The 14,243-nt window shown below is 43.6% G+C and overlaps 3 protein-coding genes across 5 annotated transcripts; all 3 read left to right on the top strand.

The window, feature by feature from the left end:
* Positions 1-627: 627 nt before the first annotated feature.
* On the top strand, positions 628-1,729 carry LOC120449818. Its single transcript, XM_039632466.2, has 2 exons — positions 628-780; positions 838-1,729. The coding sequence occupies exons 1-2, from the start codon at positions 768-770 to the stop codon at positions 1,581-1,583; spliced, it is 759 nt and encodes a 252-aa protein (XP_039488400.1). The 5' UTR covers positions 628-767; the 3' UTR covers positions 1,584-1,729.
* Positions 1,730-2,196: 467 nt separating this feature from the next.
* On the top strand, positions 2,197-4,152 carry LOC120449812. 3 transcript variants are annotated; one of them, XM_039632460.1, is made up of 7 exons: positions 2,197-2,827; positions 2,979-3,035; positions 3,102-3,260; positions 3,316-3,387; positions 3,446-3,520; positions 3,576-3,635; positions 3,695-4,152. In XM_039632460.1, exons 1-7 carry the CDS (start codon positions 2,249-2,251, stop codon positions 3,977-3,979), a joined length of 1,287 nt encoding a protein of 428 aa, XP_039488394.1. In that variant the 5' UTR covers positions 2,197-2,248; the 3' UTR covers positions 3,980-4,152. The 3 variants fall into 3 exon arrangements, with proteins under 3 accessions (XP_039488394.1, XP_039488393.1, XP_039488392.1); XM_039632459.1 differs by having other exon boundaries at positions 3,310-3,387; positions 3,698-4,152; XM_039632458.1 differs by having other exon boundaries at positions 3,310-3,387.
* Positions 4,153-4,448: 296 nt separating this feature from the next.
* Positions 4,449-6,770, top strand: LOC120449809. The gene is made up of 3 exons (XM_039632455.1): positions 4,449-4,592; positions 4,673-4,776; positions 5,132-6,770. The coding sequence occupies exons 2-3, from the start codon at positions 4,765-4,767 to the stop codon at positions 6,614-6,616; spliced, it is 1,497 nt and encodes a 498-aa protein (XP_039488389.1). The 5' UTR covers positions 4,449-4,592; positions 4,673-4,764; the 3' UTR covers positions 6,617-6,770.
* The last annotated feature ends 7,473 nt before the right edge of the window (positions 6,771-14,243 follow it).

Genomic DNA, 14,243 nt, shown 5'->3' with positions numbered 1-14,243 from the left:
ATTAAATTTAGGATACGCTCCATTGGGTTGATATGGGAAAATGGGCATAAATTCCACCAAAGACTTATAGATTAGTTTATAATAGTGTAATAAAAAGGGTGATGAAATGACATTTAGTTCAAACGTTTAAAGTATCTAGGAAAAATAGCTTTCGAAATTTACTAATGTGAAATTTAAGATACTTTACTTTAAGATACTTTTGTATGTATGTATACTCAAGTGATATCCACTTATTTTACATGTTTGCAACAGCGAGCTGTTTTTATGCGACACCTAGCGTCTGCAAATGGAAGTGACGTTGCCGATAGATGGCAGCACAGTTATAGTTTATGTGTTCATTTGTAGGGTATTCCACGCCCATACCAATATATATCCTCTATAATTAGGTAGTAGAAGGCCTAAAGCTGAAACTACGTTCCCAGTGAATCCTTACTGGGAGATTTTTAAATTAAAAAGAACATTATTTTCGAAAAAAACTTGCCAGGAACCCGCTTTAAAAGGTGTGAAGGTTATTTATCAAGTAAATATAAAATAGAGAGTACTTATCTCCGGAAGTGTGTATAAGCCAAATATAACTTAAATGCATCTTCAAAAAACAAAATTACCGTTCCCATCTTTGTTTCGTGCAACCTTTTCGATAGTTATCGATAGAGAAAAAACAAAACACAGCTGCTTGGATCATGATACCTTTACCACGCCGCCAGAAAAAAATCGCAGCCTAGGAAAGACAATTCTTTCGTCATCCAACTGAGTTGCTATTTATAGCAATGGATTTCAAGTGTAAGTAAAGTACGCCAATGCAAAAGGAAAACTAATAGAAAACTTACAATAACCCAGATGACGAAAAGAAGTGGTGTGCGTCCAACACCCGACTTTTACTGTCCCTTTACAATGAACGCCAAGCTGATTTTCGGGATCCGAGAAGAAAAATCAAGGACATTTGGGGGGAAATGGTCGTTGTCCTTGAGAGCCAGGGAATGACAGACATCAATGCCGTTCAGCTGGATCGCAAATTTAGGAACCTGAAGAAGACCTACTACTGCATAAGGAGCAAGCACCTGGCGAAGGGGCCGCACTACCATCCAAACTGGCTGTATTACGACGAGATGGCCGAGATTCTGAAGGACGAGCCTCTCCCACAGCCGCGGGAACTTACCATCAGTGATTACGATGAAACGGTGGTCAGTGGGGACACCGGTATCCCGAAAGGCAGGATGTTGTCCATGGGCACCACTGTCAGCACAGTTATTTCCCGGCAGATTCGTCCGTATCGGAAACGAAAGTTGCCATTTGAGGATGTCGATACCGAGATCAAGAATGACTACGAGATGCAAACGGATCGGACGCAGGAAGAGGACCACATCACAGTCTTTAATGCCGCCGGTCCCAATGTTAATGATTCGTCAGAACCCGCGGACGAGATCTCCATAAGCAACGCGGAGGAGGCAATGAGACACCTAAGAGCGCTCCAAGAGTACGCCATGTTCCAGGATAATTTCCGAGCCATTGGACTGCTTATGCAGGCGGAGAGCGCCATTCAATATCCAGCCAAGAGCAAAGACTTCGAGGTGGATCAAACGTAGGGTCCGCACAAAAAAAAAACTCAAATTACTAAAAAAAAAAAATAATACTTTTAAACGATTTATTTATTAAAGCACATTCCTAATTGATACCTCTGGTTATAAGTTTTCCTTTACATTTATAAATAAATCTATTTGCTTTACTTTAATTTAATATGGTTTATGCATTTGCTAACATCACTGAACCACGAATCTGGTTCTGAACAAATGTGGCTTAGGTATTGGCTAAAATCTTGCGTTCTGGCCATACCGTTGTTGTATACATAAAGAAAGGTCTACCTTGATGAATTTTTAAAGAAAAAACCAACGGTTCTGAACACTTTTTACATATTTAAGAGTAATAAAGTGCATCCACGCAAACGGTAATCTTGGAGCAATTGGGGTTTAAGAATTAGCTAAACCAGTCTGGCAACACCATAATCACAATCGGGGTATAAGAAATTAAGTTCATTTGCACGTAATAGAAAATGAAAAAATGTTTATAAAGAAATAAACAAGAAATCTTAAAAATATGTAAAATAAATAATAGTTTGTAATATTATGCAATCTTGATCAATTGGAGCAAGACTTTATCGATAAATACGATCTGGCAACCCCAACTGAATCACTTGGGCAATATCATTCCGCAGCCACAAACTCTGTGGAAGTCTTCTATTTTTGCTAAAGTGATGGAGAGGAAATCCATTTTACCGGACAACCTGCAGTCCCGGGTATTTGCCCTGGGTCCTGCCCCGCCAGGATTTCGTGCCCCGAATGCTGCCGAGTTTGCATCTGCGGAGTCGAATCTTCGTAGGGCCAGCCGCTACCTTAAGAATACCTATAACAAGCTCGATCAGTTGCGCACCGTCCTCCAGAAGGAGAAGAATTACGCGAAGATTACGGACTACAGGGAACAATCCATGGCGCTAGCCAAGCAAGTGATTCGCTCCAAGGCACTTATTGGCAAGTACAGGAGCATGCTGATTGACCTGCAGGATGCCGAAATCTTCAAGGTCAAGCGGCACATAGAGCAAATGGAGGAGATGCTCTCCGAGGTGAACAGCCGCCTGGTCTCCCTGAGGATTAAAATCCAAGCGGAGACCGATCCCACAAAGCGCGAGATCCACGTGGGCAGCTCCTTCTACCTGGTGCAGGAACAGCACAAGACCAAGGGACTCTGCGAGCGGTGGCGGGATCGCCTAGACCAGTTGACGAAGGCCAGGATGGACAAGACTGAACAGCTTACTGAGAAGCCGATGCTGATCAATGTAAGGACCTATACAAATGCACTTCCATTATCGGAGTAAGGGGTATCTGATAGTCGCCTATAGCGCTATCTTTTGTTTAATTTTATTTCCTTATCTATCCATGTTTTTGAATTCTGGTCGATTTTGAACTGAATTAGATTTACATTTTTAGAAACATAAAAAACAGTTGAGTGCTGAAACCCAAAAGTTAAAGGAAGCCATTAACTTGGTGAGTATAGTTAGTGAACCAATTGAAGGCTAAGTTAAATGCTACTTCATATAAAACTAATCTTAGAAACAAATCGGCCTAAATAAAAGTGGTTGCAAGAGGTGTGCATACCTAAGAAAGGTGACTAGAAATCCATCCAAGCTTTGCAAAGTGTGTAAAAAATGGGCTGATGATAAAAAGGCTAGAGCGGCAGTAAATAAGGAAACCAGCATATCGCCACAAATGGTAGAACACAAATAAAAAGTCACAACATCAATTAATACTATTATTGCAGACGAAGCCGAAGGAACTAGAAATACGAGTACGTACGGATTCGACCTCAGAAGAATCTACCATCAAATTAGAGATAGAGGTGGGTTATTTCTAGCAGATCATCAGAAAATTATTAGTACTTATTATGAACTCCTTAGCCTATTGAAATTAACGAGGTAGAGGAAATGAGGTCGTTGGAAAGGGAAACTAGCTCAAAAGAAAACCTACATCAGGTTAGTTCCTCTTTGAAAATGCAAAATCTGTTTAATTTTCGAAAGCTTTTTCTAGTCCTCCCAGTTGTTTCCCATTATCGTTGCTGTTAAATCTCAAGCAACGACAGTAGTTAAGGTGAGTAAACAGATACTTTGGTTATTATAGAAATAACCTAAAGATGAATTCCTGAAAAGCAGGAGGAAAATGAGCCTAGTAATGATGAAGTGGACCCTGCAGTAGTCGCTTCCTTACAAAAACAGGAGGAAGATGAGCCTAGTAGTGATGAAGTGGACCCTGCAGTAGTCGCCACCTTACAAAATTCGCTGAAATCCATCGACAGTAAAAATATGGCCTTGGCCTACGTAAAGGTTTTACAAGAGTACGCCATGATGAGTGACAACTTTCGGGCCATTGGACTGCTAACTGAAGTTGAAAAATCGGTCGTAAATCCGCCACAGAACGAGGATTTCGATCTTTGATCCGATCTGCGCTTAGTTTTTACCTCTAAACTACATTTAGAATGAGAGTTGAGACCCAAATTAAGTAAATAATTATAAAAATAAAATATATTATATGGTGAACGTTAGGCTCCCACTTCAGAGTTTTGATGTTCACCAGGTAAATAAACGTTAAATGAAGCACTAGATATAAATTGAGCAGAAATAGCTTATATATACAAATCAAACCAGTTTTCGCTCCGATTAGGTGGTAATGCGATTTGTGTATTTCGGCATGTTAAACCAGTTATAGGTGCTTTAGCAAGAGATTATTTACTCTCGATCCGAAAATAAATCCCATACCACAAACAAATACCGCAGACTTGTAGCTGCGTTCGGATTGTGGGAAGTCGGTTTAGATCGCGAGAGAAAGAGCGGAATGTCTCTCGCAAAGATCCGGTTTTTCGCGCTCCGTAAAACGGAAGAGAGTCCAGATCTCTGCACTGTTCGGTCCTCATGTTCAGTCTTCGATTTGCACTCGCTCTGGAAACTGTGGAAACGTGCGCCCGCACATTTAGTGAGTTTCATGTGCCTAAAAAACTGCTGCACATTTGTGGCAAAGTGTGTTCTATGCTCTAAGCTGTGCGACTAAGAGGTATGTATACAAGATAACCATCACTTGTCTCTATAATAACTATTTCGTATTACCCATTACCTTCATTGTGAACTGAGCAGAACTTTATCGGTCACGAGGGAGAGCAGAGAGCACGCTAAGAGAGAGTGGATAACCTGAACGTGAAAGCGTGAGAGTGGGAGTGGGAGTGGAAATGTACTCTGACGTAAGTACTTTCGTAGTGAGTAAGAGTGAGAGTGCAATGCTTCCATTTAGTTAAGTCTTTTGAAATTGTTATCTCTCAGCTGAAATGTGCGGAGAGCCTTTTGAGAATCAGTCGAGGACATGTGCGTTATTATATATACATATATGTACATAAAAGCGTATAGCGTGATATATCCGGACACAGATACAGTCACTAGCATATGCCAACACAACAATTGAGTTAAAAACAAAAATGACAGTTCCTACAATATTTATTTAACGTAAAGTTTATAGTTTCGCATGTAATGCACTCTTAGCTTCATAACTTAGCCTATAAATCTGACTTTAAAAAGAAGTAAACCATGATGTCATTACAGAATTACGACGCCCACGAGAATTCAAATGGATCGCAGCGCATCCGCAACGTGCTGACTCTGGAGGAGCGGGTGGCCGCCATCCGACAGTACGACATTGTGCCCATGTACAGCAAGATCGCGCGGAACTTCAACTGCAGCTGGGAGCAAATCAAGAGCATAGTGTCCAATCGGGAGGCCATCCTGGAGTTCCACGAGGCCACCAATCGGCTGAGCCAGCCGGCCAACAAGGATGCCGAGCTGCGCCGGCGCAAGCTGAACTTTCTGGGCCACTGCCTGTACGAGTACATCCAGAGGGCCCAATTCTACCTCCACAGCGATGTCAACGAGGAGATGATTCGCAACCGTGCGATCGAGTTCCGGGACCTCATGCGACTTGAAGGTTTCGTGCCGAACAAACCGTGGATCAATCACTTCAAGGCCGCCTACAACATAACCCTGTCGAATCGTCAGATCACGATAACCCGCCGGCCACCACGATCCATGGACCTGAGGGACATAATGTCGTACTGTGGACGACACACCTCGATGGCTTGCAGCCTGGCGCCCAGATCGCCGGAACCTACTCTCACGAGCAGTGACCAAAGGGCCATCGATCGTCCTCTGTATCGAACTAAGACATTGGTCACAACCTCCTGCCAAAACCAAGCCACCTCGGATGAAGTGCACCTGCGTCGCAAGAGAAAGATAGCGTTTCTGGAAAAGTGCGTTTATGAGTACATCCAGCGATCACAGTTGGTTCGCCAGGGTCGTCTTGACCTGGACAATTTACGCTCTGTGGCCATTAGTTTGAGGGACATCCTGAAGATAGACTCATTCTTTCCCGACAAAGTGTGGTTCAAGCACTTCAAAAGTCGCTACAACTTTACTTTTTCGGTGGGAGTTCAGGTGACCAATCGCCGCGTGCCGCTTTCCCTGGACCTCCGGGATATAGTTAGTTATTGCGGCCGGAATGAACACAAGATCACCCTGGCCCACAAGAAGTCGCAGGAGGAACTGGAATCTGGCTTGGTCCATTTCCCACAGGTGGATCCAAAACCCGAAGAATTGGAGCCCGAAGACGACGATGATTGCGTGGCCATTGAGGTGCCACCTGAACTCATAGAAATCAAGGATGACGAGGATAATGATGATGAGCATAACGATGACTTGCCAGCCAGGGCAACTAAACGAAAATCAGAAGAGAACGGCGGTCCAATGACCTGTGGTTTAAAGATTCAGAAGATTCAATCGCTCAGTGAGCAATTGCCTGAAGATACGGAATTACTGCCAGCCAATAGTCCCGGTCATTATTCAGAGACCAGCGATGAGGCGAATCTGCCGCGTTGCGTGGAAAGCTACAAGGATGCACTGCGTCTACTGAAGCCCCTGGAGGAATTCGCCCTGATGGAGGAGAACTATCGAGCCATTGGCCTGCTCACGCAGCTGGAGAAGATCTTTGAGACCGCTGCGAAAAAAAATGAGGAAAAGGACAAATCCTTAGAATAGGAACCCAACCAAAAACGTGTGCCTTAGGTTATAAGTATATATAGATCTTTGAGTACCCTCTGCAGGGTAAAAGATAGTCTCAATGAAAACAGCGTTAATTTTACTCTAATTTACTGAAAATGTTGATTAAACTATAAACAAATAAGCAAGCGTATACCAACCATTTGTATATCATATGGAACTTTCAAACAAGCATATAAAATTAATATAATTACTTGGTATTTCCTCCTCAACTACATGTTTCAAAAGCAATTATAAGCCATAATTTTGTTTGCAAGGTAATCAGAATTGACATTGTCAAGGTGATGCTCCTTTATAGTTGTTCTTAAAACGTTTTCGGGCTGGGTATCTGGTTCTTTGACCAGGTTACCAAGCTATAAGACAACTTTCCACCCGCCCCAGCGAGACGAACAATCAACGCTAAAACTTTACGTTCGTCCTCGAAAACTTTACGCGATGTGGAATGTGACTGAACGAGTCCGAATGACCTGCAGCGAAGTTGAAGTTGAACGTGCGTGGCACAGAAGCTCCGGAAGTGGGCAGATGGAGAGGGAAAGGGAGCACCGTAGGTGCTACATCAATTCTAGATGGGAGTACAGCCGGGGGTGGGGCGGCGAAGGGCGAAGTCCGAAGGACTCAGGACGAAATGTGGGGGAAGCGGATGCCAGCAGTGCAGCATCCCGGTGAGGGACCTTGCGGTGCCAGAAGGTGGACACTCACAATCACACTCGCACCTACAGATTGCAGAGCATATAAGTGCACTGAAAGAAACATATTCACCTATTGGTTTTCTTATATTGTAATTGAGTTAAAGCAAAATACCTATTAGCTACATTATAAGTTATGAAGTTGCTTAGTCAAGACTGCAGGAAATATATAGAAAAGGTATTTAGTTGCCAATGTCGCAGTGTCGATTAAGGGCGCTACGATTACACAACCGGGTCTATGGAGCGTTGGATACGCCACATCGCCATTGCTACATCGCTAGCCGTTCCGGTTGCGGCAAAGTTTCGCCATACGATGGCAACCCTCCTGGGTTGGCAGCTGAAGCTGAAGCAGGAGCTTCAGGACTTTCGTTTCAAGGATTTCCGACCGACGTCGTCAGACTCGACTGACGGCAACGACGACGGCGACGGCTTGAATATAGCACTCTTACAGGCGGAAAACCTACGAGTGTAGGGTTAGGTGCTCGAGGGCTCCCCGATAAAGGTAGAACGCGAAGAAGAGGCAACATCAATGCAAACACAACAACTTTGGCTCAGGTTACTGCCACACGGCTGCGCCCCAAAGCAAAATTGAAACCCCAGCGCGTTAAGAGCTCTGACATAAAACCCTGAAAGCGGAATTGCCGTTGAGGGATATACGACGAGCATGAGGACAGACTATATATACTACCTTTAGCTCTTCAGTTCGCTCAACCTCATCCTCATCTTCGTCCTCGTACTTTTGTGCCGCTTCTTCTTTTTCCCTCGAGTGTAGCTGGGGTTCGGCATATATAGACGGTCTAGTACATATGCCAATCGCAGGACTGAGAGGATGTGAAGCCGAAGGGCATGTAAAAATGTCCAATTGGGTGCTGTTGACGTGGGTTTTGCCGGTCAGGAACTTTTTGTGATCGGTGGATGCACAGAAATATAAGGGAAGGGATGTGTGTATCACGCTAACCACCAAGTAAATCACGATCTAAATTTTAGCCATATCCAGGGTACTATAAATACAGACAATATGGGCCAAAAAAATATTTCATCTTAGATATGCGGGGTATATATTTCTTTTTATGAAACTTCGTTGCTAACCATAATTTCAATTGGATGTTGCATTAAATTTGAGTTCGCTTTTATTCTCTTGTCCTTAGAAGAAAATCGTAGTACGTCGCCTTTTATTGGGATTATAAATGTTAGAGCTCTGGGGCCTATTCTATTTATGACATTTATATAGCGCGTCTGGGTGTAACTTTTTTATTGTGTCGGAATCATCGAGTCCCACTGGTTCCACGCGCTTTTCTCACCCACAAGGGTGGCTCATTGGACCTGGCGTGTCTAACTGCCATGCAGTGCTCCCCAAACTTTATGAAGGTAATTTTATCTGGTATATGTATATAGAAAACTTTTTCATTGTTACAGCTAGGAAAGCAGGGGATGCGGATTTTTTGTAAATTTTTAAACTGTGCATAATACCCTCTATTTCTAAATAAGGTAATCTTTATTTGAATTTTAATGTTTCATTAGAAATGTGATGAAATTAAATCGGTGATTAGCCTGGACTGGATTTTTATTTGTCTCTTAACTCGATGAGTAATCTAGTTATTTAAAGATCATTCTATAACCGATGATATTTTCATGGGAAGAACCAAAGGCAATTACCTGGTTCATCATCATCGCCCCGCAACCATTAGCATGCTGTAAATGTATGCCATTTCATTTATTTACTTTGGCTGGCGGTTAGTTGCGTATATAGTATTGATTCTTTCACCATACCAGACCCAGACTCAGCCAATCGACCCCTTTAATCGCTAAACATACATACGATGCCATAATCGTTTCCATTGTATGCCAAATACGAATGGCTCGCCAAAACTGTAGACCCCGGCTCAAGAGCGACTCTACGAATACCCGTTCATCTAGAGTGCAGATATACTCGCATGTAGCTATATATATTCGTTCCGAGCGGAAAACGTGAGAACCGACTGCAGCTGATGGCGATGGCGGTGATGGCGAAACAAGTCTGGTGCTCTAGTCTCTGGTTCTGCTACTCAGCTTTATACCCCGTACTTCTTATTTGGGTTGTCGGTGCGGCATAAGCCTCTTGGGTTTTTGGAGGCTGCTGCAGACGATGACGATGACGACGATGAGGATGAGGATGATAATAATGATGATGATGATGGCCCTTGAGCCGAGACTCTGGAGGTTCTGACGATAATGACGATGGGCCCTCAGCTTTCTGTCATGCGCCGCTCCAACATTGCGAGTTCGTTTCTTGTGCTCGCACAACGCCTTTCCTCGCTTCCTTGCCACACAGCCTGCGATAGATGGCTATCTATCTATCTGTATTGTGCCAGAGATGACGAGCGGATTCGCACTAGGGTACCAAAGAGGGTATCTTTTCTGACGCCCTTTCCCTGCGAACATCCGAATACATCCTGCGACATGTATTGGATTTCATTTGGGTTAGCTTTTGGGTTGAACAAATCGATTTGCCATTTTCTTATATTTTTTTAAGTGAATTGTTCAGTTTTTGTGCATGTTTGCCTTGCAAGAGATGACGAGCCCCAGGGATTAACTACAATTTCATATGCCCCTCTTCCTAATCGGTTTTGTGGCTACATTAATTACAACCGTGTATTTCGGTAAAATTCGAATAACTACTGTTAATATCAACATAGAATATAGACACAAATTAATTAATTTTATAGCCTTTAACTTTTCCAAACTGATTTTTCCAATATCCAGTTCCCACCACCACAGTGCAAATAGAGCGATATTACACCACCATGTAGTTCAGGGCATAACACGAGATGTTAAGCCCCGCGATATGGAAATGACAATAAACTCGTAGTAGCGACGGCAATGAGCTCACATCATATGGACGGCGAGGGGGATCGGATTCGGAATCGGGATTGGGATTACCAACAGCAGAGTCGACTTCGCTAACAAGGGGGCAGTGGCACGGAATCGAGAATCGAGCGAGGGAAGCGGGCAAGGGAACTAGCAACTGGCAACTGCCAACTGGAGTGGCAGAAGGCACAAAGAAAATTACTAGGAAAAATTCAGGTCCCTATGGTGCTTTTGGGTGCGACAGTCGTCGCATAGATACTTGCAAATATACACACAGGGCTATATAGCAAAAGATAATCAGGGAAGCCCACTGAACGACCGACGGACGCTGCAGGCGGACATCACATATAGATTATAGTGCGCACAATGGGGAACGAGCGGAAGATGGGGCGATACCAGTGGAGATATGCACATACCTTCGGTCGAGGGACCACAACGGAGCACTGAGACCCAACTGAACTGAACCTCAAACTGGCATAGCATCGGAATCCAGCGAGGAAGAGGGGCCAAGGCCCGGGACCTAATCAAAAAAGGTAATGGAAAATACTATCTCGGGTCGTGGCAGCGATTTCACAATGCTCGCTCTGTCCCCAGGGATGAGGAGCTAGGTTCAATATAATACATAACCATAATAAATTCCAGGGCTAAATCCCCGCATCTCTTCAGAAAAAGGTCATAATAGATGAGCTTAGTGGAGCTCTGGGCGGGAGGGCGGTCCTCCCCCTTACAGTGGAACCAAACTACTTGAAACGTAACATAAAAGAAATGTTTTAGAAAAGTTTTCTATTTTGAACACGAGTTTTCTATTACACGAGTAGCAGATTTGAAAATCATAAATTTTTGTAATGGATACTACTTTAAAAAGAATTTATAATTTTAAGACCACGTAAAGGAATTATTGTTAAATATTGTTCATATAGGTTTTATTTTTGTATTAAAAGTTTAAAACACTTTTATTATTTGCATATAAAACAAGAGAGAACGCTAAAGTCGAGTTCCCCGACTATCTGATACCCGTTACTCAGCTAGTGGAAGTGCGGGAGAGAGTTTTCAACACTGACAGTTTTTGGCGGTTTGTGGGCGTGGCAAAAAGTTAGAAATCGATGCAAATCTATAGAAATTTAGAAGACCAATACAAAAATGAAAAAATATTAAAACATATTTCAAAAATGTGGGCTTGGCAGCTTTGGGTGGTTTGACGGACCGACGGACGGACAGACGGACATGGCCAGATCGACTCGTCTATTGATCCTGATCAAGAATATATATACTTTATATGGTCGGAAACGCTTCCTTCTGCCTGTTACATACTTTTCAACGAATCTAGTATACCCTTTTACTCTACGAGTAACGGGTATAAGGAATACTTTAAGGTGCCAAACTGATCCTAAATATTTAACACTATTGACCCCCAACTTTGCTCGAGTTTAAGAACATTCCACTAGCGATTTATGGATGTTCGACTGCTTATATGTACATACATATATCGTTTATATGTATATCGCTGTGCAATTCGAAGCGTGTGAGCTTGAGGGTGTGTGCTTGTAGGGTTCCTGGCTCATCGCAATCACTTCGGACTCGTATTCGGAGTCATGAAATGGCAAAAGGAAAGGTCATTTTCTTCGATGCTCCAGCTCGTTTTGTAAAGGTTGCCAAGGGCTTTTACCCCCTGCGACAGCCACCCACACCACCGCCCTTCATCTCCACCGCAAAAAGCGTTTGTAGAAAAGTTTCCTTGGCTGGTCAGCAGCGGATAGCTGCTGGAATATACTATAATAGAGTCGAGTCATCGTCAAGCATCCGAGCATCCGAGAAAGCGAAAACCCGGAGTCCCCAAGCGACAGGCCACCCAGAACCCACCCATTAGCACCACCCGCCGCAGAGGTTGATGCTGTGGTTTTATACCTTTTCCAATACTTTTCCATATATACGTACATTGTACACACACCTAATATATACCAGCTACCAGATATATGCTTTGTGTGCGATTTCCCACCACCGAAACAAAATCGCATCGAGATGGAAGGGAACCGACCGAAAAATACGAACCCAAACTGAGCGTTATCCATTTATATCTTCGAATTGTATTAAGTCTAATCCATCAAACGCTTTCGTCCAAATGGTTTCATCTCTGCCGACTTCGCTGCCGACGCCCAAGCTATTTAGTCCCAATCCCAAAACCAAACCCAATCACCTGCCAAACCGGGCAGCGATACTTCAAGTTACAGCTATATGTACAAGATACAGATACACATGGCCACGGCATCTCGGCTTCCCAGCATCTCAAAGATATGTGTGTGTTTTGGCCTGGAATGGATTTTCTGTACGTTCGCCTAAACTTTTATATATATATATTGCAGTTGCCATGGCCCCCTGCTAGCGGATGTGAGTCTGCAATGCCTATAGTAAATGTCCCAAGAACCCGATTCCGACTTCGAACCAAGCAGCTCAGCATCTCGACTCGCTTATATGGAGTATCCATAGGAAAACTTGTTTCAATTGGCCCGATGCCAAACGAAAACTAAATCTTACAAGACCCGCAATTTGAGTGGACCAACATACATAGTTGGTTGGTTGACAGTTCCATAACCCGAGATTCAGGGATCTAATAGTTAGGAATTTGGAAATGTTAGTATATCTATTCGTAACCTAAAGCTCAAGTTACTGGAGAAAATATTTTGGAAGAGATCAAAAGGATCGATCACAAGAATGTTTTGGGTCCACCCCACTTTTTGGGCATATAGAATCGAAAAAGTCGATAATAATAACCAAATATAGGTATAATTACCATCGTCTGTGTGCGGCCATCCATCCCCACGATAGATATATCTGCCCCAGGCATATAGATACCGGAATTCCAAGCGAGTTTCGTCAGACCCCAAAACCAAAACCACTCATTTACCTCAAAAGAGATACAGATACATACGAACACGGCGGGATGGACGAGTTTGAGTAACAGGGAGGCAGTTTCCATGGCGAGCTCTACGTAAGCCCGAAAACTCGAAAAACCCATCACAGAGCTATATACAGAAGCCGTAAACGCACCCCAAAGGTAGGACGAGATGACAGGTTGGGCTTCGGATTGGGATTTCGATTCGAATGCGGGTTCGGCTGTTGGGTTCGGGCTGGATTTCGAGTTCGGGTCTTCGGGCATATATCGCCGACGGCGGACGGACTAGACGCCCAACAACTGACACCACCCCCGTTCAGTCTGGCGATTCCACGTTCAGTCGCCTGGTATTTGCCACTTTTGTTGTTGTGGCTGTTGCTCTGCCTGTTTGTTTTTCACGTCTTGCGCCAACGCCAACGCCAGCGTCGACTGCGACGCCCCTTGCGGAGCAGAGCTGACATTCTGGCTAGTTTCGGGCTAATTCCTGAAGGGTAGACTTCTCTGTTTTAAGCCAAAAGGCTGTTAATCTGTAATGCCAACGCATATCAATATTTATATCTAGTAGTCTAGTTCCAAGAACAATAATGTTTGACTTACTTTTTCCTCACTGCATTTGGTCTCCAGAAAGTATGCTAGGATTTAAAAAAACTTGTATTTCTTTTGTTTAACGATTATATGGATAAAAAATTATATGATTATTATGGGATTTCATTGTGGAAATTAAGGTATATATTGAGCACTTGTTTCCTGGCGGATTTTACGCATTTACCACAACAATAAAGATATCTCTATTAAGCGGACACGGATATTTGCGGACAACATGAATTGCGTTTTTAATGCTATTAGACTTTCCCCGGAACGCATGTGGGTTTTTAACACTGGGGAGCAATTAGAGCATCCCTATTGAGACGAAATGACGAGCATTTTATTTGCCTTAGAGGATTCAGCTAGCTGCACAGCATAGTTGGCATCTCAGCTCGAGGGGTTCTTGGCATCGAGCCGTCCTTGCCGCCGTTTCTTTGCTTCTTCGGCAGCAGTCGCTGCGCTGCCTCTGCCTCTGCCGCTTCGCTGCCAGCGCCTTAGGTTTTTGGTTTGGCATGGCTTGTTTGGGATTAAATATTTCCTATAGATGGGAAAAACGAGTCGGTCGGGGTCGTTCGTCGCGTCGTGGCTGTTGGCTGTA

This window comes from Drosophila santomea, chromosome 3L, assembly GCF_016746245.2.
Source record: "Drosophila santomea strain STO CAGO 1482 chromosome 3L, Prin_Dsan_1.1, whole genome shotgun sequence".
Taxonomy (NCBI): Eukaryota; Metazoa; Arthropoda; class Insecta; order Diptera; family Drosophilidae; genus Drosophila; species Drosophila santomea.
Note: the sequence above shows the minus strand (reverse complement) of the source record. Positions and strands in the feature narration are given on the sequence as shown.